A 27,185-nucleotide genomic window follows, 5' to 3' on the forward strand; every position below is an offset into this window, starting at 1 on the left:
TACAGCATGTAAGAATGCTGCTGATGAATACCACCCAACGGTGGTTGAATTAGTGAAATCTTCCATAGGATAGATAATATTAAATAACTCCGCACCTTAAAGAGTTAATAAAAACTAAACAGAACAAACCTTAAAAATGTTTAACAATATTTAAATCCGTCAGCGAATCACCATTCCCAAGAAGTTAAATATCTTGATGTGCTCTAACTAAGTAGTTGAACATCGAGAAGTTTAACTAACATACGGCACTTAACTTTCTATTAATACTGTTTTGACATATTAACCGACTCTAAGTCAGTAGATTTATAACAACTTATTAATTATAAACAGTATAAACACAGTATAAACCTCTTGATTATCATCACGGTATAAACTCAGTAGAGTAATTACTTATCCCTTGATGGATCCCGCAGTATCCTGGGCAAACATGAATGCTTTATCAGGATCAATAAAAAAGGATTCAGTCCCTTTATAAGTAACTCGCAATTTGGCAGAATATAATAGGCCAAATCGGAGGTCTGGTATGTCGCTCAGAATAGCTCTTGACTTGGAGAAGAGCGCTCTTTTCTTGACGACTTCGGCAGGAAAGTCTCTGAACATTCATATGTTTTCACCTTGAAAAGTTAGGTTTCTGTTGTTGGCAACTTTCTGCAGAATGTCCTCTAGAACTTGGTAGTGGTGCACCCTCAGGATCAAATGTCTTGGTGGGGCTGTGCTGTCTGACTGGGTTCTCAGAGCTCTGTTAGCCCGGTCATGTTTAGGTTTTTCATCCACAGCGAGCACGTCTTGAAGTAGTTGAGCCGTAAATTCTCGAAGATTTCGACCAAGTTCTTTGTCTATATATTACTAAAACTCTCATTTTGTATGCGTGCGTGTGAGCGTGATCCCGAAATGACTCCAAAACGGTGCACGATAGCTCTATAATTATATGGGCCCACCTTACTCACCATTGTCCTGCGGTGTGCTGTGGCAAGTTTTGTTCAGATTGATGGTATATTTTACAAGTTATACACATTTTAAACTTTACAAGAAACACTTTTACAAAAATCACTTTTCCACTTGCACTGCCCGTTAGCAGCGTACGACGTCACAACGACGTCACAATGGGATTCCGAATCTCATTTACATTAAAAAACTGCAATTTTTGAAAAAAACTGTTTTAATTAAATTCTTGGGAGATTTCATTTACAAAAATACATCGCAATTTTCATTGTGTGTGTGTGTGGTTGGTGGGGGCTATTGGTCAGTGGTGGAATATTGCCTTGGGGAACAGGGCCCAACGGGTCCCACGGTCTAACATGTTATAAGCAGCTGAAGCTGAAATACTACTCCATGCTGTACCGTGCTGCCTGCCAACCCCAAAATGACCCATTTAATCCCACTTGTCACATTCTTTCCGTCAGCCAACTCATTATCATTTTTCGCCACTTCATCAGAGAACTCTAATGTGTTACTCAAATACAGCTAGCAAATCTCAACTGATGGTGCCATTTAGATTTCCTCAGAGCTAAGGTTCTTCTTATCGAGTCACACACAAGATTAAAAGTTGTTCAGCCAGAGCTGAACACACTTCTCGGCATCTGCATACAATGGTGTCTGTCTTGTTGCTTCTTGTGAGTGGCGGTGGAAAGATTGGTGGAAACGGCCACAACGTGAACACTTTTTCTTTGACCCCTATGTTAATATTAAGCTAATATGAATCTCAGAACATCTTGGAGATGGTTCATTCAGCAGCCTTCTTCTGTCAAGCAAGCATAGCTATTTTATTCCTGGCCACTAAACTTAGTGATATCCATTTATCTAACTATAGTATATGAATGAAGCAATAATATCTATGTTAAAGATAGGTAGTTTAAATTCCATTGGAATATTTTGGAGGATCAAGAACCTAGAACCTTTCCAATTATTTTCCTTCAAAGTGGTGTGAAATCTCGCAGGTACACAAGATGCGTTAATTAAAACATCTTGTATTTACATGACCCAGATTATTGAAATTCCTTTGCTTCAGGATTTTTTTGATGAAATCATAAATTACATGCTAATATTCAGGTATTGTAATCATTTCAATTCTAATGTTTAATTTTGGAAAGCAGGTAAGAATTGGGTATGAATTTGGGGAAAAAAATTACAGATGTGTGGACAGAGCAAAGGGTTTAATTAGCCTGTTCACGGCACCTTGAGAGGAACAAGGGACCATGCAATGGACTGTATCATTGATTACTTCACATAATTTGAATTGCTGTTTACGGTACAAATGCGATGTGAGATTTACGACTTCATTCTTCTGAATGTAGTATTTTAAGTGTTATCACAATAGAGGTCCTTGTATAAAATTCAACATCATCCAGTTTCGAATATATTGGCCTGGATATAGTGGATGTGAATAGGATGTTTCCACTAGTGGGAGAGTCTAGGACCAGAGGTCATAGCCTCAGAATTAAAGAACGTTCCTTTAGGAATTTCTTTAATCAGAGGTTGGCAAATTTGTGGAATTCATTGCCACAGAATGCTGTGTAGGCTGTCAATTGATATTTTGATTAGTATGGGTGTCAGGGGTTTGGGGGAGAAAGCAGGAGAATGGGGTTAGGAGGCAGAGATAGGTCTGTCATAATTGAATGGATGAGTAGACTTGATGGGCTGAATGGCCTCATTCTGTTCCTATCACTTATGAACTGGTATAGAAAACATTGAACCGAAAGTTCATGATAATATTACAAACATAATTATCATTAAATAATATTGAAGACCCAATTTTATTTACAGTGACATATTTTAACGTCGATCACAAGGCACAAATATGACTTACCTTACTGTGTGTGATATTATTCCTTTATATTGAAAGGTAAAATGCTTATGTTTTAACAGGGAAGTCAACGCACGTGCATACAGCAAATAGGATGAAAAGCAATTGAGATATCCATGTACATCGTATGTATCAGTTAATTTATATTGTTGGTAATCTATATATTCGATTAACGATGTATTTCTTTAGCCAAACATTGTTCAAGGTTCAGTGGATGACCTCACACCAGCATCCTTAAAGAGCGCAACCCGAATCTCGCTCCGAACTTCCCATCGGAAATTCAGTAAGAAAGCGCTGTATAATTCTAAAACTTTATTTTTTCCCCGAATGATACAACTTTATATTGGTAATAGAATTATTACCATCTTATTTTTGAAATAAAATTGACCCTTAAAAAAACAAAGTTACAAAATTGGAAACGGATCTATACCATTTTTGCAAAGGTAGCTAGTGGGTGATACTCCGAGACTCCGCCCAAAGACTGTCAGCTCCTCCAATCACACGGCCCGACCGCGAAATATTAATAAACATGAAAACTCATTGCTATGCACATATCTTAGTCGGGGATCGGCGAGGAGAATTTTTCCTGGGGGCCTAATATTCAGCCGAGGAGGGAGAGGATAGAGGCAATCTACCTGGTTATTGGGTTACTATGGCGAGCACTGGCAGGCACTCGGGATTCTTGCTACTGGTGATTTTTCTACAAATAGTGCGACCTGGTTTAACTCAAGTAAGTGCGTATTCATTTGAACCTTGCCTCTTTATTCTTCTGAAAGTAGCAAATCGTTACTGCAGCTACCGCGTTGGTACTTCCACACCCGTTGCTTTGGACCGTTGCATTGGTTGAGCAAGAATATTTAATACCTTGGTCGCTGGGCTCCACTCGGTTATTAGCGTGCCTTGTTTCAAATTACACAAATCGCTGCATTCCTCTTCGACCTGTAAGATCTCCGACATACACAACAGGCCAATTAATAATCATCGCTACAGGAAAACTGCTGAGCAGTAAGCATGTATAGCTAACTCCACTGAGAACTTCACATTTATAGCTACAACGTTTTACTTTAAGAAAAGGGAAAGTGAAGCTTATGTCGAGAAAAAAAACCCGTTTCCCCAAAGAACCGACTTTTCTGATGTGACCATTCATTAAGAGATACGATGAATAGGCTGAACGGACGGAGATGTTGGCGATCTTTGTCCTGTCAGTGGATTACTGCGACTGTATTGTCTAGGAACGTTGGGTAGGCGGAAGATGAAGGACACGACATGAGCATTTTTTGTTGGTGCTTTGGTAGTTGAAGTTTGTTACTTGGCATACCTATTTATCGTACCATTTAATTTCGTACATCTCCGTAGCTTTAGGAAGCCTGTGTCATATTTTGCTATTCAAGGTGTAATTTTTATGCGAAGGAGGAAATGCTTAATCTAAAGTGACGTTTAATCTAGTTTTACAATAATTAGGTCTACATTAAGTCCTGAAACGGTACAGTTAACAGATTAGAGGCGTGCCAATTTGTTTTGGAGGCAACGAAATGTTGTAGTAATGAAATCTAGATTGGGTACCGTTCGTTGGTGACTGTTCCATAACTACAATATTGTCAGTCGCAAAGCGTGATAAAGAACCCTTTTTTTTAAATTAAAGTATTTATAAATCAGTAAATATATTGTACTTAGACGAATAGAAATGTCTTAAATGGCGATGTGAGCAAACTTTCAAGTTAATATTTAATTTGATTTTTAATGGTTTTCACCATAGGATGTACCAGATGATCTAGGTCTCCCAGGTCCGGCTGGAGTCCCGGGAGTGGATGGGATCGACGTAAGTCATTGGATCGCAACGGTGACCTGTCTCTGCTCCCTCTCTTCTCTTTCCTCCACGCCCTCTTCCCCTTTCCATCTACTCCAACCCCTTGAAATCCGCTTTACCGCAACCAACAGCATTACACAATGCAACCGAAAGCCGGTACCTTTGATGAAGGACGCATGCAGACCATACAATACTAGGCGTTTGCAATGTGGTGGATGTGAACGCGGCTGGGTCAGAGTATCGGGGACTCTGCCTCCAACATCAACATGATGCCTTCGCCCTGTTCAAACAACACACATCATTCATTCGCTCGCTCACTCCCGCACCAGCTTTTAGCCATGATATTCGAATATTTTAATTTGTTGTAATGACATTAGTTCATTTATTCTGATTTACCTACAGGGCCCTCGAGGTCCGGATGGCCCCCCGGGTCCGCCGGTGAGTGCCCCCCCCCTTTCTTTTGCATTGTATCATTTATATATTAAAAACATTATTATCTATTATATATGATCCTCATTTTCAATACGAATTCTGTCCAGGGTCCGAAAGGTGATCCAGGTCCGAATGGCGTGATCGGGTCGGTGGGAAAGGCAGGAGAAGATGTAAGTAGGAAATTAACTTTAAGAAAGTCATTGTGCCATGAATCAAAAGTGCAAATGAACAAATATCACCGTCAGTCTGTATCTTCGTCGTGTCTAATGCAGCCTTAAATTGGTGAAATGACTCGGCGACTTCGCTGCAAAAATCCAACAGCGGGGGTGAGAGTGGCGAATTCCAGGTCTTCCGCTTTAAACAAGACCGTTATTGTGCACAGGTATGAAAGGGCTTGAGCCATGTAGACGGAACAAATATGCAAAGCCCTCGCTGCAAATAGATGGCGTGCTTTTAAATTATATCTTTAACTCTGTCTTCAGAATGCGCTTGAGAATCTACCCAGTCCTACGAGGGGGTCCTCGGGTTAAGTCAGCTAGTCCCTGAGATCAAGGGGGGCGAGGTGGGGGTTCAGACTTCCCCGGTTAAAGTCTCTCTTGGGGATAAGAACTGTCTTCGCTCATGGGGATTCTCTGCACTGTCCGCAATTAAAAATCAGGACAAAACTGCCAATCCTTGAGAAAATAACGCGGGTTTAGTAAAATAATAACGTTTTAAAGTCCGCACTAATCAGATATATCTGCTAGTTCCTATATTGGACAAGGGGATGTACAGGTGTTTCACCGCAACTCAGGCATCAGCCAGCATGTCCGTGTGGGTGACAGTTGCTTGTGGCAAAGCGGGGATGTCGGTGGGCGGTCACTGAGTGTGGAGGGACAAGAAGTAGGAGATGAACTTCAGGGGAAATGTGCCCAATTAATTTGAGACCCATGTCATAATAGGATGGAGGTTGGTCTCTGCCTGTTGTCTCTGTGGTCTGACAACTTAATTCAGTTGCAACTAATGGGCTAAGTGGCTATTCCCAAACTGCCCATTTTGACCCACTAAACAAGGCAGATTTCGACCTTGGTGTTTAAAGACCTTCAATATCAAATTGTGTACTTTAACATTAAATTGGAGTCGAATTAAAAATACAAAGTTGCGATAAAACACCCCTAGATTCTTGCCAGGAATTGTGAATGAGGAGTAAGTAGGGATTGAAAGAATATCTAATCATTGGCCTCCTATTGGATGTTTAATTTGTCATATGACCCAGTCTCCTCATATTGGATACAATCCTTTCCTCTCTTGCAATATTTCAAATGTGTTCAAAGAATGAGAACACAACTTCAGTTCGCAAACTTTTTATTCCTCCTGGATTATTCAATCAGTATTTTGAATATTAATCTTTAATTCTGGAGATTCCATTGATAATTCAGGACTAACGATGACCCATCAAGAGCTGACATTGAGATAAATAATACCTTAAAGATTGTCTTTTTCCTTAAGAGAAATGTAAAACACAATTTTTTGATGGCAAAATAAAGTTTTTCTGGAGCGCTAGTATGGGTGTTGTGGGCTGAAGGGACTGGTTTCCAGAGGGATAGTGTGGACATTGTGGGCTGAATGGATACTTGGGCTGGCGGCTCAGTCACTCAAACCTGTTGTGCTGGCAGCTCACTCACTCATGGCTGGTGGGCTGGCAGTTGACTCGCGGCTGGCTATTCCTTCAAATTCCATTTCAAGCAGGGTGCAAGGCCACCAAATTCAAGTACAGTTTCTTACACTTAAAGCAGGGTGCAGGCCACCAAATTCAAGTGCAGTTTCATACCATTTCAAGCAGCGTGCAAGGCCACTAAAGACAGCGAGTCGTGACCTCTCCCTCCTCTATCTTGCAGAGACTGAGCCACGCCCACACTTCTGGGTTTTATAGTCCATCCATCCTCCCACCAGAAGGAGCGTGGCCTTCATGGCGTGGTTGACAGGAGAGAGAATATCAACATTTTTTAAACTAATAACTCTTTTATTTTTCATCGATGGGAAAAATCCTCAACACCTGATGAGCGGAGGGGTACTCTGAGTAAAATGGCAAAAACGACAGCCGTATGTGGTAGCATTTTTTCTAAAATCAATAAAAAGCGCAAACAGGAAGTGGTCAAGATTAGACTTTTAATTATATAGAAAGGCAAGGCAACTTTAATTAGGGCAAGGCAACTTTAATTAGGCAAGGCAACTTTAATTAGGCAACACAGCTTTAGCATTTCCAAACTAAAGGCAACACAGCTTTAGCATTTCCAAACCAAAAGCAACGCAGCTTAAGCTTTTCCAAACCAAATGCAACACAGCTTTAGCATTTCCAAATTTCCAAACCAAAGACAACACAGCTTTAGCATTTCCAAACCAAAGGCAACCCAGCTTTAGCATTTCCAAACCAAAGGCAACACAGCTTTAGCATTTCCAAACCAAAGGCAACACAGCTATAGCATTTCCAAACTATATTTTCAAACCACATTGTTGCATTTGGCAAGGCAACTTTAATTTGGCAAGGCAACTTTAATTTGGCAAGGCAACTTTAATTTGGCAAGGCAACTTTAATTTTGCAAGGCAACTTTAATTTGGCAAGGCAACTTTAATTAGGCAAGGCAACTTTAATTAGGCAAGACAACTTTAATTAGGCAAGACAACTTTGGCATTCTCAAACCAACTTTTCAATTAGGCAAGGCAACTTTAGCATTCTCAGACCAACTTTTCAATTAGGCAAGGCAACTTTAGCATTCTCAAACCAAAGGCAACTTTTGCATTTTCAAACCACATTAAGGGCCCTCACAGTTTAGTAGACATGCGTTCAGTGTTATTCACAGTTCAGACTGGGAGACATGACCCTCTCGCTCCCCCATCTTGCAGAGACTGACTGAGGCACTCAACACTTCAGGGTTTTATAGTCCCTCTGGAAGGACTTGGCCTTCAGGAGAGATAATCTCAACATTTTTTAAACACTAATAACTCTTTTATTTTTCATCGATGGGAAAAATCCTCTTGTCCTGCGCAGCGGAGGGGACTCTGAGTAAGATGGCTAAAAAGCACAGCCGTAAGTGGCAGCATTTTTTCTAAAATCAGTATGCAGGCAACATAATTTCGTTCAGACCGAAAGGTCTGAATGACAATAAAGGATCTATCTATCTATCTATCTATCTATCTATCTATCTATCTATCTATCTATCTATCTAGAACATCAGACTTTTAGTAATATAGATTGAAGTGTTACCAACACAAAAGTACAAAAAAGATCAAATACATAAATGTTTTTTTAAATAGATCAATTATACATTATGAGTTGGCCTGAGAGGGGGTGCAGCACAATGGTTAAAAATATATTCTGGAAGTGATGTTCCTATTAAACAGTCCCAGGGTCAATATAACTGGAGGATAATGTTTTCAAAAGAAGCTGTCCTGACACTAAAGTCAGAGATCTAACTGTGTTTTGGTACCTGGTCCACTCTGCCTACTGCAACTGCTCGTATAGGCTTTACCAAAGATCTTTGGGCTTTACTCTAAGTGACAATTGATTTTTGTTATGGTTTATAGTTTGTGACATATCACATAGTGATGTGATGGAAACACCCTTTGAATGAATTGGGGAATTCATTTCCTCTTTCAGCTGGGATCATCAATGGCATAGTTACACAAATTGCAAGCTTTCAGAGGTTGATGAAGAGATAAGACTACAAGGATGTGGCATGAAAGCTCCTGATGTGAACCCTAAGCTTATCACTATATGCATTTGCCAGAGATTTTCATAGGTAATACTATGCAGTCGGAAACACAGATGATTAATTCTGAGTTTGTTGGTTGTGCTGGCCATATCTCAATCACTCTGTCAGATGGAACATTATGAAGACCGACGACAGTTCTCAGAATGAGATTCAGGTGACTGCAGATGCCAGAAATCTGAAATAAAATAAAAATACTGTAAACACTCAACAGGTTGCCCAGCATCGATAGGATTACATTATTGACATTATTAGCTTATTTATAGAATTAAATTATATCAAGACTTTGCCCAGACAGAATTGTGTGGCATTTTGGAGGTGCCATGGCCTGTTACAATTGCAAGTGCCTGGTAAAGATCTTCTCTGGCAAGAGGCCACCTGTTCTTGTACATTGGTCAAGTGTGGAACCATTCATTTAATTAAAATCTTCCACCATCCAGAAGAAACATCAAGGCTATTAAGGAATTGCCTCCATGAGCACGTTTTTAAAGGAATAGCTTTAAGCACAGAGCATTCCCAGCTTCATCAATGGCTCTGAACATACATTGAAGTGTATTGCGCCTGTGTGCTCCATCTGCAAGATGGGGTGATCCTTCAGGAGTTGACAAAACAGCTCAACCTCAATCATGGAGAAAATCAAAGGTAGCAATTACTTGGTCTCTAATATCTGCAATATTGAGTCCAAGTCACAGTACACTCTAATTAGGGAACATCAATCCCCAAGCCCATGTAGTTGCTCATTTGGTGTGTTGGAACTGTCCATAGCACTGCAGTAAATCAAGAGGATGGCTTCTTGCCACCTTCTGTGCATGAAAGGGGTTATCAATAAATACTGACCTCACTCCTCTGCTCACTTAGCCCCTGATCGGAAATTAGGAAAATCTGATCCTCATGGTGAGAAAGTTGCCATTTTAATAATCCTTTGTTGCGACTGTCCACTGCAAATCAGAAAACCATGAAGGTACCAAATGATATACTACACGGCAAAAATCTTTCTCTTTGTGGATATTTCAGCTTTTGTCTTCAGCATGTCTTGATCTGTCCTACTACAGTGTCATAGTACACACTCAGTGACTGCAGCCAAGTTTTGGATAGTTGCAGTACAGGATCTTTCTGGTCCTGTATGGTCTGGTTTCAAATGTCACCATTTTACCAATAATCTGGGCTAGCTGGATGATGGGCATTGTTGGGATTACAATTGCTGTCATCTAGAGAGAGAGAGGGCAGATTCATACTCCACTCCCTCTTCTCCAAGGTGCGTACATCAACATTGTGAGTGAACCATTGAAAGACACATTATTGAACTGCTGTGACACCCTGACAACCCCTTGCCCACACTAGGACTAAAACCCTTTGGCAGCAGTCTGAACTTCCACTATAGCAGTTGAATGTCAGTAGTGCTGTAGTGAATGTTGAGAGTTATCAAACCATTATTGACAGTTAAAAAGTCAGGAATGTATAGTAAATTTTAACTGGTGAGTGTGTGGAAATACAGTATCTGATGCTTAAAGGGACGTAGGTGTTCTTGTATACAAGTAACTGAAAAATAACATGCAAGTGTCCTTTACACATGCAAGCTGGGATGTAATGTTAAAATTGTACAAGGCATTGGTGGACCAAATCTGGAGTATGGTGTACAAATGTCGCCCATTTTATAGGAAGGATGTGGGCTAGCTGGAGAGAGTACAGAGGAGATTTACTAGAATTGCCTGGGTTTCAACAACTAAGTTACAGAGATAGGTTGAATAAGTTAGGTCTTTACTTCTCTGGAGCGCAGAAGGTTAAGGGGGGACTTGATAGAGGTCTTTAAAATGATGAGAGGGATAGACAGAGTTGATGTGGACAAGCTTTTCCCTTTGAGAATAGGGAAGATTCAAACAAGAGGACATGACTTCAGAATTAAGGGACAGAAGTGTCTGTAATATGAGGGGGAACTTCTTTACTCAGAGAGTGGTAGCGGTGTGGAATGAGCATCCAGTGGAAGTGGTGGAGGCAGGTTCATTGGTATCATTTTAAAAATAAATTGGATAGGCATATGGATGAGAAGGTTATGGTATGAGTGCAGGCAGGTGGGACTAAGGGGAAAAAAATTTGTTCGGCACGGACTTGTAGGGCCGAGATGGCCTGTTTCCGTGCTGTAATTGTTATATGGTTGTTATATGGTTAAGTGCAGCAGGCAGTTGTTGAGGCAAATTATAGTTGGCCCTTATTGCAATAGGATTTGAGTATGAGTAAAGTTGTCTTATTATAATTAAATAAGGCTGAGACTATATGTGGAGTCAGTGGGGACTGGGGAAGGAAAATGGCTAAGGTTTTTCAGTAGGGGCAATCTGGATGGTGGTGATGGGGGGGGGGGGGGGGAGGATAGGGAAGGAAGTGAACAGGATCACTAACATAAGGAGAGGATGTCTGGTATTGGATGTTACGTCTACGTTGGGGTAACGTAGAGTCATAATCATATAGCATGCAAACAAACCCATTGGCCCAACTTCTCTGTGCCAACTATGCTGCCCCATCCAAGCTAGTCCCATTTGCCCAGACTTGGTCCATATCCCTCTAAACCATTTGTGACACCTGTCCCTATGCCTCTTTCCTCAAATCCACCCAAGGACTCAGCAGTCCTTCTAGGTGAGACAAAAGTTCACATGCACCTTCTCTAGCCTCACCTACTGCATTTGGTGTTCTTGATAGAGCCTCCTTCAAATCGACCAAGCATAGAGTAGTTGACCATTTCACCAAGCATTTGCACTCCATCTGCCAAGTCCTGCTGGATCTCCCAGTTGCTAACCATTTTAACTCCTCTCTCCGATACTGACCTTTCTGTCGTGTACCTCCTCCATTGCCGGAGTGCGGCCACGTGGAAACTGACGGAACAGCATCTCATATTCTGCTTGGGTAGCTTACAGGCTAACAGTATGGACATTGAATTTTCCAATTGCAGGTAACTAATCTACATACAGTATGACAAACCTGCCCCCCCTCCCCCTCCCACACGGCTATCTCCTTCCCCCTCCCCTCATTTTCCCTTTCCACTTATATTCCTTTCTCTGGCTTTACTATTCATACCTTAACAACAAGATTCTTTTTTTCTGGCTTCACATTTCATATCTTACCTCATACCTTATCCTTATCTCACCCTTTTGCCTCTTCATCACTGGCTTTTGTCCAACTGTCTATCTATCACAGCCCCCCACTCATCTGTATCCATCTATCATTTGCCAGGCTTTGACTTGCCCCCACCTCTCTTCCAGCTTCTCCCTCCAACCCACCGCAATTCATCTGAAGATGGGTCCCGACCCGAAACATCACCTATCCATATTCTCCAGAGATGCTGCCTGACCCACTGAGATTCCAACTTTTTTCTTTGACTTTTTTTTCTTTAAATATTTCCCCTCTCATCTTAAACCCATGCCATGCGTTCTTAATTCCCCTACCCTTTGTGAATTGGCACACTCTAATCCCCACATGATTTTAACATCTTAATAAGATCACCCCTGAATCTCCTGTGCTCCATGGAAGAAAGTCCTAGCTTGCACAACCTATCCCTGTCACTCCCTAAATCTATCACAATATTTATAAGATGATAAGACAGAGGGGCAGAATTAGGGCATTTGGTCTATTGAATCTGCAACCCCATTCTCTTGCCTTCTCCCCATAACCTTTGACGTTCTTACTAATCCAGAACCTATCAATCTCTGCTTTAATAATACACAATGACTTGGCCTCCACAGTCACCTATGGCAATGAATTGCACAGATTCACCACCCTCCGGGTAAAGAAATTCCCACTTATCTCCTTTCTAAAGGTACTTCCTTTTATTCTGAAGCTGTACCCTCTGGTCCCAACTCTGCCACTACTGCAAGCATCCTCTCCACATCCACTCTATCTAGGCCTTCCATCATTCATTAGGTTTCAATGAGATTCTTCCTTATCCTTCTAAACGCCAATGAGTGTCAGAAAGAACTGCAGATGCTGGTTTAAATCGAAGATTGACATAAAATGCTGGAGTAACTCAGCGGGACAGGCAGCATCTCTGGAGAGAAGGAAGGGGTGACGTTTCAGATCTGATGAAGGGTCTCGACCCAAAATGTCACCCATTCTTTCTCTCCAGAGATGCCGCCTGTCCCGCTGAGTTACTCCAGTATTTTGTGTCTATCTTCGATCTAAACTCCAGTGAGTACAGGCCCAGTACCAGATATGCTCCTTAGATGTTAAACCAATCATCCCTAGGATTTTTTTCATAAACCTCCACTGAACCCTCTCTAATGCCAGCAAATCCTTCCTCGGATATGGGGCCCAAAACGAGCTCACAATATACAAAATGTGGCCTGTCGAGCATTTTAAAAAGCCTCAGCATTATATCATCGTTTCTACATTCTAGTCCTCTCAAAATGAATGGTAACATTGTGTTTGCCTTCCTTGCTACTGACTCAACATAGACATTGACTTTTTGCACCAGCGCGCCCCAGTCCCTTAGCACCTCTGATTTCTGAATCCCCTTCCCATTTAGAAAATAGTCCACATCGGACTATTCCTTCTACCAAAGTGCATGACTGTACATTTGCTATGCTGTATTTCATTTGCCACTTCTTTGCCCACTCTCTCAACCTTTCCAAGTCCTAATGCTTCCTCAACACTACCTACCCCTCCACCTATTTTTGTATTCACAAAGCCATCAATTCTATCATCCAGATCATTAACATACAACCTGAAAAGTAGTTGACCCATCACCGACCCCTGCGGAATACCATTATTCTCTGATAGCCAACTAGAAAAGGCGTTCTTTAATCCCAGTAAGTCAATCCTCTATCCGTGCTAGTACCTTGTCTCCTATCTTGTTTAGCAGCCTCATATATGGCGCCTTATCAGAGGTCTTCTGAAAATCCAGGTACACAACAGATTTGTCAGGCAAAATCTCCTCTTAACAAAACCCTGCTTTCTTCAGCCTATTTTATCACGTGTTTCCCCCAATAACCTCATCATTAATGATGACTCTAAAATCTTACCAACCACTGAAGTCAGATTATCCAGCCTATAATTTCCTTTATTTTGCCTTGCTCATTGCCAGCCACAGTTGCCTCATTCTCCCCTTAGTATGTTTCTTCCTCTTTGGGATGACAAGATTCTGCATCATATCATTAGGTAGACAAAAATGCTGGAGAAACTCAGCGGATGAGGCAGCATCTATGGAGCGAAGGAATAGGTGACATTTTGGGTCGAGACCCTTTTTCAGACTGATGTGGGGGGGGGGGGTCAGTCTGAAGAAGTGTGTCGCCCAAAACGTCACCTATTCCTTCGCTCCATAAATGCTGCCTCACTAATTTCTCCAGCATTTTTGTCTACCTTTGATTTTTCCAGCATCTGCAGTTCTTTCTTAAACACTGGATCATATCATTGGTGGCAAAGTTATGAATGGGGGCAGATTGTGGCTAAGGACCATAGAGTGTACCTAATAAATCACCTCACTATTTGCATTATGTGAGATTGGGCCCATTGGTCCTGTACAAAACAAGATCACATTTTATTATTGCCATGACTCTGTTGCTCTCCCTGTGGTGTAGCATCTTTATGTAGCATCTTCAAATGTTATGAGAGGAAAATCTCTCACAACATTGTGAATGGCTTCACAAATAATTGTATAGAGCCCTTGGATGACCTGTTAACTCCATCATATAGCACCCATCTTACTTACTTAGATTAAATTGATGACTTGGGCCTAGGAAATAGGAAAATGGTATTGTGTCTTCTTTCAGCTGCTGGGAAGGTGTAGAGGAAATAGATCTTATGAATGAATGAATGAATGAATAACCTTTAATAATCCTTTACAGGAAATTACAGTGCCACAACAGCTTCAAGACAGACATAACACCACACATTTCAACAGATATCTTCAATACATAATAAGTTAAAATTTTTGTGCATTATAAAACCTTATAGCAGCTGGTATACAAGACTTCCTATGTCTCTCCGTTTTGCACATTGGTGCAATCAGTCTCTGACTGAAGATGCTGCACTTGATCACCTTCAGGGCGTGGAGTGGGTGAGTGGGGTTGGTCATTATTGAGCCTAGTTTTTTCAGAGTTCTGGCCTCTGCCACCTGCTTGACCGTTAGTTGCTCTGCCCCAACCACTGAGCCGGCCTTCCTGATCAGCTTATCCAGTCTGTTTTTGTCCGCTATTCGGGCGCCTTCTCCCCAACAGGCCACAGCAAAAAACAGAGCACTGGCCACCACTGAATGGTAGACACTGCACAATAGGGGTTGACAGATATTAAATGACTTTAGCCTCCTTAAAAAATACAGTCTACTTTGTCCCTTCCTGTACACCGCCTCCATATGACTCTTCCAGTCCAGCTCACTGTCAAGCTGCACACCAAGGTACCTGTGGTTGGCGACCACCTCCACCTCAGTGCCCCTGATGGTGATTGGTGTTGGTTGAGTCCTCCTCCTCCCCCTCCTGAAATCCACAACTATCTCCTTCGTTTTTTTGGTGTTGAGATGGAGATTATTGTGTGCACTCCACTCCACAAAGTTGTTAATTGTGTCTCTATACTCCTCCTCATTGCCCCCTTTGATGAGGCCTACAACAGCTGTGTCATCTGAAAATTTCTGCAAAAAGCAGCTGTTGGTGTTATATTGACAATCCGCTGTGTAGATGGTGAACAGGAATGGAGCCAGCACAGTTCCTTGTGGAGCCCCTGTGCTGCTCATGATGGTGCTTGAGACATTGTTCTGTAGGCGCACATACTGTGGTCTGAGGAAAAGGTAATCCAAACACCACAGTACCATTAATGGATCCACCTTCATCTTCTCCATCTCTCTCCCCTAGCAGTCGAGGCTGAATTGTGTTAAAACGCGAGCGAAGTCAAAGAATGTAATTCTTACAGATGCATCAGGGATGTCCAGATGTGTGTACGCCCTCTGCAGCATGTAAATAAGGGCATCATCAACACTGATGTTGGGCTGATATGCAAACTGTAAAGGGGTTGACACACTAGTCCTGAGGTAGGAGAGGACAAGTCTCTCAAATGTCTTCATAATATGTGAAGTGAGCGCTACTGGTCTGTAGTCATTGTGGTGAGTGGGATAGGTCTTCTTTGGGACAGGTACCAGGCAAGATGTTTTCCACAGCCTTGGGACCTTCTGTAGACGCAAGCTCAGGTTGAACAGGTGTGTTAGGATACCACCCAGCTCTGAGGAGCAAGTCTTCAGTACCTTGGGCTGATGTCATCGGGCCCCACTTTTCCCTGGCTTCAGTCTGTCCAGCATCATCTTGACCTGCGCAGTTTGAAGAGTCATAGGTAGGGCTGGTGGTGTAGTAGTAGGTGGGAAGGGGGGACCCCGTGCAGATGACATCTCAGGAGTATTGGAGAGAGGGAGGGGAGATGGTGAGGAAGCATCAACGGTCAGCAGACCAGGTGGGGGAGGCTGAGATTGTGTTGGGCAGTCAAATCTGTTGAAAAATCTGTTCAGATCATCAGCCAGACTCTGTTCACCATCAGGCAGTGTACCGCCCTTCTGCTTCATACCCGTGATCTTTTTCATTCCAGCCCATACCTGCTTCACTCCATCTTGCTGCAGCTGTCGTTCTAGTTTGAGCCTATATGCTTCTTTCCCCTCCTTAATCCTCACCTTCAGTTCCCTTTGAATTTCTTTGATTTTATTCCTGTCACCCACCCTGAAAGCCTTTTTCTTCTCATTTAGTAAGGCCTTCAGGCTACTTGTAATCCATGGTTTGTTATTGGGGTAGCAACGAATTACCCTGGATGGCATGATGTCATCATAACAGAAATTGATGTAATGGGTAATGCATTCTGTTAGGCCGTCAATGTCTTCCCCATACTCCTCACAGAACACATCCCAATTGTTGTCTCAAAACAGCACCTTAGGGCTCATCAGCCTCAGGATACCAGTCTCTTAATGTTCTGGTGGTGACAGAGCCTCTTGGCAGCTGGGGGTGTAGGAGGAGAGAGAGATGTAGCATGTTGTGGTCTGATCGACCAAGAGGGGCCAGTGCAGTACATTTGTATGCATTTTTCACATTTGCATACAAGAGATCCAGCGTTTTATCACCTCTAGTTGCACAGTCAATAAACTGTTTAAAAGTGGGCAAAGTCTTAGAGAGGCAGACATGGTTGTAATCTCCAGACACAACAATGAACGCCTCAGGGTACTTTGACTGCAGTCCAGCGATAGTGGTGTGCAGCACGTCACACGCGACTTCCGCCTTGGCAGATGGAGGAATGTAAACAACAATGGCTACCACCACAGTGAACTCCCTCATAACTTTTACCATGATTTTGAAATAACAATAATGTAACAAAAGCAGAGATGCGTTGTAGGTTTATATTGTCAGTTCTCTTCAGAACGTTCCCTAGAACTGCATCTCAGAATGGTGCTGAATGGGGAAATCTGACAGGAAGGCTAGTTACTCATCTCATGGGCTATCAATTCCCTCTACCCTGTAATGAAATCAGATCCTAAACATGCATTTATCTCATAGCTATGGCACATTCTCCTAATGGAACGGCTGGGCTTGTATACTCTGGAATTTAGAAGGATGAGAGGGCATCTCATTGAAACAGATGATTAAGGGTTTGAACACGCTAGAGGCAGGAAACAAGTTCCCAATGTTGGGGGAGTCCAGAACCAGGGGCCACAGTTTAAGAATAAGGGGTAAGCCATTTAGAACGGAGATGAGGAAACACTTTTTCACACAGAGAGTTGTGAGTCTGTCGAATTCTCTGCCTCAGAGGGCAGTGGAGGCGGGTTCTCTGGATACTTTGAAGAGAGAGCTTGAGAGGGCTCTTAAAGATAGCGGAGTCAGAGGATATGGGGAGAAGGCAGGAACGGGGTACTGATTGGGGATCATCAGCCATGATCACATGTAATGGCGGTGTTGGCTCGAAAAGGACGAATGGCCCACTCCTGCACCTATTGTCTATTGTCTAACCTTCCATGTGTGACTATCTGTCACTGTGGAATCCTAATGTTTTCAACTGATGTCTCTGACAGTGCCTCACAGCACCTCCCTGAAGCAGCTAAACACTGACCTTTCTGCCTTATCTCCAAGAAACCGACCAACTTCAATAAACTGAAATGACATCGCAAGCAACCACCCATCACATAAAGATTAATTAGAAAGTCTAAAGCAAAATTCCTCTTTCTATAGGGATTCTTATTTTGCTCTACATTGTAAATCCCACAGATCCATGTAAATCCCACAGATCCATTTCCTCATCTTTTTTCTGCATCTTCCAGTCATTTCCAGTTGATGATGGGGTAAGAAGGAAACATAGAAAATAGGTGCTGGAGTAGGCCATTTGGCCCTTCGAGCCTGCACCACCATTCAATATGATCATGGCTGACCATCCAATCCCCCCAGCTTCGTGTCATCCGCAAACTTGGAGATGTTGCATTCAATTCCCTCGTCCAAATCATTAATATATATTGTAAATAGCTGGGGTCCCAGGAGTGGGGTAAATGGGATAAATATTTGTTGTGTTTTGGTAGTTTGAGCCATTGCATTGGGTCTATATGCTGTGTGCTGAATGATTGGCCTGTACGAAGCAATATTTTGGTGTTGGATGTAGCAGATCACAGCCACAGCAATAATCAAGGGCCATAGTTATCCGGCAGGATTTGGTATACCTGGATTTGAGATAAAAAAAAACTGTTGCAAAGTATATCCTAATTAGCGGCCTCTGCAGAAATATACAGACAGCAGATTAGGGCTTCTCACAGTTCACAAACATTCAGATGCATGCTGTCCATTCTCAAGAAAACCCTCACAAAACTGTGCACATATCACTATTGATGAATAAGGAAACTGATTTAAAAACAAAAAAATATGATGAGCAATTAAAAACAGGAGGAACACAGTGTTTTATAATTCTTAAAGTCCTGTAAGTAGTCCTGTACACCCAAACACATACAGGTTTGTAGGTTGTTTGGCTTGGTATAAATGTAAATTGTCCCTAGTGTGTAGAATAGGGGGGATCGCTGGTCGGCGCGGACTCGGTGGGCTTTAGGGGCTGCTTCTGTGTTGTATCTCTAAACTAAACTAAACTAAACTAAATTATAGAAATAGTACGGAGTAAGACCATGGAGGGATTTGAAAGCACAGTTAAGACTTTTAACACCAAAATTAGGCTGGACAATTGGGCCACAGGTTTTAACCATGTTTGGTAACATTGCAGGAGAAGGCAAGTATATAGATTGTTTAATCTTGAGATATTAATAGTTTTGTACTACTTGCAATAAAGAATATCTACTGAGGTAATAACATCAAAACTTCAGTTACAGTACTTACGAGTAAATTTCAAATGGCACATACTAACACTTTACTTTGATGTTTTTATACAGGGACCAACAGGACAACAGGGGGATTCGGGGCTATCTGGGCAACCTGGACCAAAGGTGAGATCTACAACACTCACCATTAAATATCAAACCTTTGTTTGCAATAGACTCTCACATAGTTCTAAGCAGTACGCAGAAACAGATATGAGTAACCAACTCATTTAATAAGCCAGTAATAACTAAGGTCCTAAAGCACAAATGTAGGGCCAAATACTTAGACTGTTCTGAGGCCAAAATAAATGTATGGATAAACTCCAAATGAGAAACACTTGATGGAAAGTCCCCGAAGTGGCAAATGAGAGACACTGACAGAGTAAAAGCCCTGTCCCACTGTACGAGTTCATTCAAGAGTTCTCCCGAGTTTGCCCTGATTCGAACTCGAAGATTTACGGTAATGGCCGCTCGTAGGTACTCCGGGCTCTCGTGGACATTTTTCAACATGTTGAAAAATCTTCACGAGTCTTCCCGAGCTTACCGCGTTTCCCGAGTACCTGCCGTTAGCGTTACGAGCCGCTAAGAGACGTCCCCGAGCTCTGACATACCCGCTACGTACATTCTAAGTGCTTCCAGAAGTTTGATTTTTTTTTTAAACTGGGGGAGCTCTTGAATGAACTCGTACAGTGGGACAGGACTTTAAGTTCGCAGATAGATAGGGTAGAAAGTAAAAACTTTTATCCCCATGTTGGGTAAGTCTAATACAGGAGAGCATAGATATAAGGTGAGAGGTGGGTGGTTTAGTGTGTGATCTCAGGGGGAAGTTTCTTTACACAGAGTGGTTAGTCTGTAATACACTGCCTGAAGAGTTGGTGGAGGCAGATACTCTCAACATTTACAAAGCATCCAGACAAGCACCTGAACTGCTAAGGCATAGAAGGCTATAGAATTAATGAAGGTAAATGGAATTTGTATAGAGATTGGTGCAATGGTCATCATGGGAAAGGTGGACAAAGGGCTTGTTTCAACACTGTACGACTCTCTGACTGAAGAGGTAGGAGATTTAATCAAATATGGAATACTTCTCTGTTGCAAAAGTGGGAAAGTGGCACAGATGGTAGATCTGCTGCCTCATAGCGCCAAAGACCCGGGTTCGATCCTGTGTGTTTGTTTGCACGTTCTCCCTGATACCGTGTGGGTTTCCTCAGGGTGCTCCGTTTTCCTCCCATGTCCCAAAGAGTTTGTAAGTTAATTGGCCTCTGTAAATTGTCCCTAGTGTGAGTAGATGCAAATGTGTGATAACATATAACTAGTGTGACTGGGTGATTGATGGTCGGTGTGGACTCAGTGGATCAACATGCCTGTCTCCATGCTGCATTTTTTAATTCAATTCCCAGTCATAGAGACGTACAACGCAGAGTCAAATCCTTCAGCTCACCATGTCCATCTGACCTGTTTGCCCATTTACACCAATTCTATTTCCTCCATAAGGTTCATATCATTTTGTGCCTTCCCTATTCAAGTGCCTGTCTAATTGTCTTTTAAAATGTAGTGATTGTATATGAACCGACCACCTTCTTCATACGTCAGAAGAAGGTTGTCGTTCCAAAACGCCACCCATTCCTTCTCTCCAGAGATGCTGCCTGTCCTGTCTGGGTATCATCCTTGCCAGCGTCCTCCAGATCTGAACAACTGTGCAAAAAAACTTACCCTGAAGATACTCTTTAAAACTCCTTCCTCTTAGCTTAAACTTGGCCCTCTTCATTTTTCCAAGCATGGGAAAAAGATTCTGACTATCTGCTCTATTTATGCCTGTCATAATTGTATCTACCTCTAACTGTTCACCCCTCAACACAACCGACCTATCTAATCTTTCTCCATAACTAAAGACCTCCAATCTAGGCTAAATATTGTTGAATCTCTTCTGCACACTCTCCACCCTAGTCATCACAAGATTAGAACTAAAATGCGTACAATAAGGATGTCAAAGGTACACATAAAAGCTGGTAATGTACACACAATGTACACGATAATGTACACACAAGTGGTAATGTATCGTACACCCTCCTGAAAGGCCACTACTTGAAGACTTTACGACAGGTTGACAGGTTTCTGTTGGACAAGGATGTTACCCAGACAGGACAGGCAGCATCTCTGGCGAGAAGGAATGAGTGACGTCTCGGGACGAGAACCTTCTTCCGACTTATGAAGAAGGATCTTGACCCGAAACGTCCCGCTGAGTTACTACAGCTTTTTGTGTCTATCTTCGGTTTCAACAGGCATCTACAGTTCTTTCCTACACAGGATTTGTATCAGGTTGCCAGCACAGCAGCATGTGGAGGTCAGGAGTTTGACTCCAGTTCCTGGTCTGTCAGTACTGTCAGTGATACAGCTCTCTCTATATACTGTACAATGTTATAGTGATATCGTATAGCACTGATTCCATCAGTAATTTTAATCCTGGGAGTACATCTTGAACATGAAGTGAGGTGCCAGTGCACTTCATGACAGATCAGCGGTTTAGGACACAGATCCTTGTTAGGTGAGGTAGAAGGTAAAACCATTATATTGGGCCAGAATTTTCAGTATGAATGTCCAGTAGCTAAAAGGAAAGACCGTAGTTTCATATTAAATAGTTCATAACGTTTATATGCTATTCATTTTTCCAACTGTTCTTGAAAAATAACAGGTTTTGGGTAATTAATATGTTTACTAGATTTCCATTTGTATCCTTGAGAAAATATGATTCAAAGTAATTGATTGTGCAACAGCATTTATAATTAATTAAAAATTGCACATAATTGTATAAGCACAATCATTAACCAGAAAAATTATAACACTGCCTCCACTTTTGCCAAGACTTTATCAGTGTGCCTGATTGGCCCTGATGTATCAGACTCAAAATGTATCTGAAATAGATAAATATTTTTTTTAAACATTTTTTTAAACTCACCAACCATCTGTCTTGTATGATTAAACATAATTTAAATTTATGTGTAGTTAAATTAGAGACATAAAATCTCCATTGGGATGAATGGTCTAATCGATCATGCCTTGCCTTGTTTTATTTCTTACTGCATTATTTCCCACTGTAATCTTGGCATGTGTATGCTCCAGCCATTGGATTCCTTGCCGTGTTCAGCAGGGAAGCATACTGTCAGCAAATTTATGGTGTCTGTTCAGATACGCATGCCTTGCATTTATTGCTGCCTGTCCCTCTCATCCTATGATTTCAGAGTTGAATGGCTTAGGGCCTAATGCCCCTGTCCCACTTTGGAAACCTGAACGGAAACCTCTGGAGACTTTGCGCCCCACCCAAGGTCTCCGTGAGGTTCCCGGAGGTTTTTGTCAGTCTCCCTACCTGCTTCCACTACCTGCAACCTCCGGCAACCACCTGCAACCTCCAGGAACCACACGGAAACCTTGGGTGGGGCGCAAAGTCTCCAGAGGTTTCCGTTCAGGTTTCCTAAGTGGGAAAGGGGCATAAAGGCTCATTTACGGAACTCCAATTGACTTTCTGTCCAGGATGATGTTGCCTATCTGTGGTTTAGCATATCGTTCTTTGATTTGATGGGCATTCATTAGAAATTTCCAACAAAATCAAAATTGTTCATAGAATCATTGCATGAAATTTTATCTTCCCTCCCATTTCTTTTATGCCGGGGACTCCTTATTCCCTCGGTTTAAGGTGCAGTTAAAAAACGAACTACAATATCAGCAGGAGTATAATTAGTGCTGTCTTTTTAATATGATGATTTGATCCAATCATAATTAAAGTTGCATCATTAACTCTGCATTACTAAAAAATACGATAATTTTGATTTTGTTTCATAGGGTGAACCTGGAGCAATTGGATCGCCTGGAGCTCCCGTAAGTCAAGATATTTGCAATCATGAAAAGGGTTGAATCTAAATTGTTCAGCAAAATTCTGTAAAGAATAATAAATTGAATTCTGTATTTCATTAAAAAAAAGAGCTTGGGAAAATAATCATATTTAGTAAGACATGAGTTTTGTATTTGAGACAGCAGATTATTTAATATAATGTTGAAATATCACAATAATATACATTTTGATAGCAAAGTTACTTTTACAAAATTCTTAAATTTAGATATGGGCACTTTGTGAAGTGGGCTATTTGTAATGTGGGTGGTTGATGGATGCTGCAAGGTTAAATAGCATTGAACATAAACAAGGAAATTAAAAGGTGATGTTGTCTATTAAGTCGTTGTACAATATGAAGAGAAAAGGAACCATACACAGGGATTAGGACAAAAATAACACTGAAGGGTTGACGATTAGTTCTGTCGTAGATGACTGGTGTATGGTTAGAGTGCAAGTGAAGCCATACAAGCTTGGGGATGGTTCTGGAGTAAGTATGTAGTGAGTTGAAGGATAGGTTGTTAAATGAGAAGAAACTTGAACTAAGTAGAGCATGAGTGAGGATAGGGTGATTGAGGATTATGAGAGGAATTCTGGAATGGTTGCCGGGGAGGCTTGGGTGACCATTGCAGAGAGATCGGAACAGTTGAGCTAAGAAGTCATAAAAATGTAGTTTAAGATTTTAGGAATGTGGAAGAATTGGGTGTTTTGGTAGATTATTTGGCTCTTCCTAACCAGTTGGATTGCAATTGTAGAATGACATAGGCGCATAGTTGGCCTACAGTGGTAGAAGAGAGTATGGAGAGAATTGCGTGGCCAACAATACTGAAGTTCTAAGATAGCCCGAAGAAGAAAAGTTCTGCTTTCAAACAATGTTGCAGTGACAATGGCCAAAGTTGTCTCATTCTGGGGTTTTGAGGAGTATTGTGGGTTGATGAGAACCAAACCAAAATGTTGGTGGATAAAATGGGCATGGAGCTATATGTCATATGTTCAATTAAAAGTTAAATGAAAAATTAAGTTGTAGCTTCAGATAATGAAGAATGAGTGATTCATTTCAGCTGGATGAACATGTGGGGTTTTTGGGGGGGGGTTTGCTGCTTTCAGTTTGCTTTTGCTTTTTTTTTTGTAATTCAGAGAAATAGGAGATGTATTCTTTGTAAAAGAATAATTTAAATAATTTGCTACATTGAAGTATTTGATGTTCTTTATTTACAGGGTGAGGCAGAACCGGGGCAGAGTGTAAGTAGAGAGACTGCTATTGATTTGGAAAATGATTGGTTAATTATTGAAATGTGAGCATTTTCCACTCATTAAATTTGTCCTTATTTTGTTTTATGAAGGACATTTCCATTTTTCTGTTTATAGAATTACTTAAATATTTTCTCCTTACTTTGCTTTGGAAGAATTCCCCATTTCTCACAGCATCTCCCAGATTCCAATCTGCTGCTAATACTTTTGCATACTGAGACTCCCACCAAGCACTTCTTTGCAATTCTGTGACATTATTATTTTCATATACTCATCCTGTGGTAATTATTGATACAGACACAGTGTTTTTTCTCCTCAAGTGTCATGCAACCTAAAAGTGAGGAGGTAATGTTGACCCGATAAAGAACCTTTAGAAAGTGACGGTATTATATTCTGTGCACTACAGGAAGAACGTTGATGATTTATGTGTGTACAGTGCAGATTCACCTGCTTACTGCGTGGTGAAAATAAATATATGAGGTTTTTGGAGACCTTCTCTCCTTTATAACATGGTTTATAGGGAAGAAAATAGAAGTGTTTAATTACAAATAATTAGGAAGAGTAGATGGAAGCAGTTCTGAACAAGTAGTTCTGGGATTTAGAATGAGGGGCCATGTTAAAATGTTTAGGTTTAAGAGACTGTGGACAAAGGATAAGAGAAACATCCTCTTGATAATTCGCTCCCATGATTGGCGATAAAAGCAGAATCCATATCGGTATTCCGGATTGAATTGATTAGAAAAAATGCATGAAGGGAAAGGTACCTGGGCAATGCCTTTATGTGAGAGTAAAGGTCACTCCAGATTGATGAAGCCCAGTGGCTCACCTCTGTGTTGTAACTTCTGTGTGTATTTTTGTGGAATGGATTTAGAGCTCCACTGAGCAGTGGTATTAGCTTACGCTTGCAGTGTATAATTGTCTTGTTTGACTTTTATTCTTTCTAACCTGATGGGAGTGACTCTCACAGACTGATTACGCAGTGGCCTTTTAACTTGTCCAAGAGGCATTTTTTCATACGTGAGCATTGCACAGAATGCTGAAAGATAATTTGAAGATTTCGGCAGCACATCTGACTCCAAAACTGCTTGTACCACTTGTATTCACTTATACATTTTTGGGGGGAATAAGTGAATTGTAGCATGCTAGCTGAATTTCACTCATTCACAGAGCCTGACCCAACAGATCAGAAAACAAACCTACCCATTTTGGCCCTGTTTTGCCAAGTGCTTATCATAAGTGAAACTGAACTAATCACGGTTGTGAAATATGTTACATCAATGGTGCATGGACAAGATTACTGAAACCACAGTGAATTTTGCCAGTGATGGCTGTCGAATGAAAAAACTGCAATTGCCTGGCCTTCGCATCTCAGCCACTGGTGTTAGCGGAAGACGGTTGCATTTCTGACCATGCTTCCATTTCAGCCAGATGTCCGTTACCTGCTGCTGAGCAGAACATGAGTGGGGGGTATTCAAACACCTCACTTGCCCTGTTGATTCTGTTTCCTTTATTATATTTAGTTAATCCTACCTTGATGTGTTTGGTAAAGATTGGTAATATTTCATTAACAAACTACATTTCTTTGGTGCAGGGGTCTCCTGGTCCATCTGGACTTCCCGGTGAACTTGGTCGTGTTGGGCTTCCTGTGAGTATTTGGTCTTTTCTTTACATTGTTTATTGCTGATATGCTTAAATAAAAATAGCAAGTAGAATTCAAATAGAGGACTATATTTATGTAATATGTGAAAATGAACACCAAAGAGTGAATGTTATAGTGACAAATTATTATGGCATTTTTAGCAATAAATTGGCAAAGAGATACAAGGTACTGCTGGTTTACAAATAAAAAAAACGAAACTAAATTTAACAAATCTCAATGCTGGAGTAAGTCAACAGGTCAGGCACCATCGACAAACATAAATACAAAGTGCTGTAGTAACTACAAAAAATCTCACAAAGTGCTGGAGTAACACTTAAACACAGGTTTAAGGTGAGGGGGAGAGATTTAAAAGAGGCAAGTTTTTCCTTACAGAGGCTGGTGTGTATATTTACCTTATCTGTGAGCCTCGTGATTTTATAAACCTCTGTAAGATCACCCCTCAGCCTTCTTTCCCCCGGGGAAAACAATCACAGTCTACCCACAGTCTCACCTTATAACTTAAACCCTTCAGTCCCAGCAATATCCTTGTGAATCTTTACTGCTCTATTTAGTCCTATAGTATGGCAACCTGAACTGCACGCAGTACTCCATCCGTGACCTAACATCTTGTACAGCTCTAACTTGATGATCCATGCAGTTTAGTCTATAATCCCATCAGACCTTCTTCACTTCCCGTCCTGCCTGTCTTGCCTACTGGACATGCTCAACTTAACCTGTATTTACCTCAACTTTCTGATCTGTCCCAACCAAAAACGTAATTTGTCAATTTTTTTCCACAGATATTACCTGACAGTTGATTTTATTTCTTTACTGCCACATTGAGTTCAACTCTCTTGCCAGACTAATTATAACCCTCTTGAGTAGCTCTAGCAAATCCACCCGCCAATATATTGGTCCTTCTCCAGTTCAAGTTCAGGTTTATTGTTATATATGCACAAGCATGGTGAGGCACAGGTACAAAGTATAATCTTGCTTGCTGCAGCATCATAGGCACATAGACTCAGCCAAACACGTAAAAACCACAAATCATACACAACACAAAAAATTGTCAAATAAAGAAGACTGTGCAAAAACATTAGCAGAAAACAAGTCCACAGTAGTGTAAGAGTTGGGGCATACATATGTGTTCCACTGTTGCAGTAAGGTTATGGTTGTTAGGTTAGTTAAAGAAGCTGATGTAGGAAAGTTGGTGTTGCTGAACCTGGTGGTGTAGGACTTCAGGCTTCTGTACCTTCTGCCAGATGGCAGTGCCTCATGTATATGCTATCTGTCCCTCTTGTACAGGTCACCTTTGCTCCATCAAATTCCT

General features: G+C 41.4%; 1 protein-coding gene across 1 annotated transcript in view; it reads left to right on the forward strand.

The window, feature by feature from the left end:
* The first annotated feature begins 3,347 nt into the window (after nucleotides 1–3,347).
* col9a1b (collagen, type IX, alpha 1b) overlaps nucleotides 3,348–27,185 on the forward strand; it is an 85,570-nt gene continuing 61,732 nt past the window's right edge. The window contains exons 1-8 of the mRNA XM_055635035.1: nucleotides 3,348–3,533; nucleotides 4,560–4,622; nucleotides 5,013–5,048; nucleotides 5,150–5,212; nucleotides 19,155–19,208; nucleotides 22,920–22,955; nucleotides 24,184–24,207; nucleotides 25,808–25,861. Of these exons, the coding sequence (XP_055491010.1) occupies nucleotides 3,456–3,533; nucleotides 4,560–4,622; nucleotides 5,013–5,048; nucleotides 5,150–5,212; nucleotides 19,155–19,208; nucleotides 22,920–22,955; nucleotides 24,184–24,207; nucleotides 25,808–25,861 (408 nt within the window). The 5' untranslated portion in view covers nucleotides 3,348–3,455. The remainder of the gene's footprint in view (nucleotides 3,534–4,559; nucleotides 4,623–5,012; nucleotides 5,049–5,149; nucleotides 5,213–19,154; nucleotides 19,209–22,919; nucleotides 22,956–24,183; nucleotides 24,208–25,807; nucleotides 25,862–27,185) is intronic.

Source organism: Leucoraja erinacea, chromosome 5 (assembly GCF_028641065.1).
Source record: "Leucoraja erinacea ecotype New England chromosome 5, Leri_hhj_1, whole genome shotgun sequence".
NCBI lineage: Eukaryota > Metazoa > Chordata > Chondrichthyes > Rajiformes > Rajidae > Leucoraja > Leucoraja erinaceus.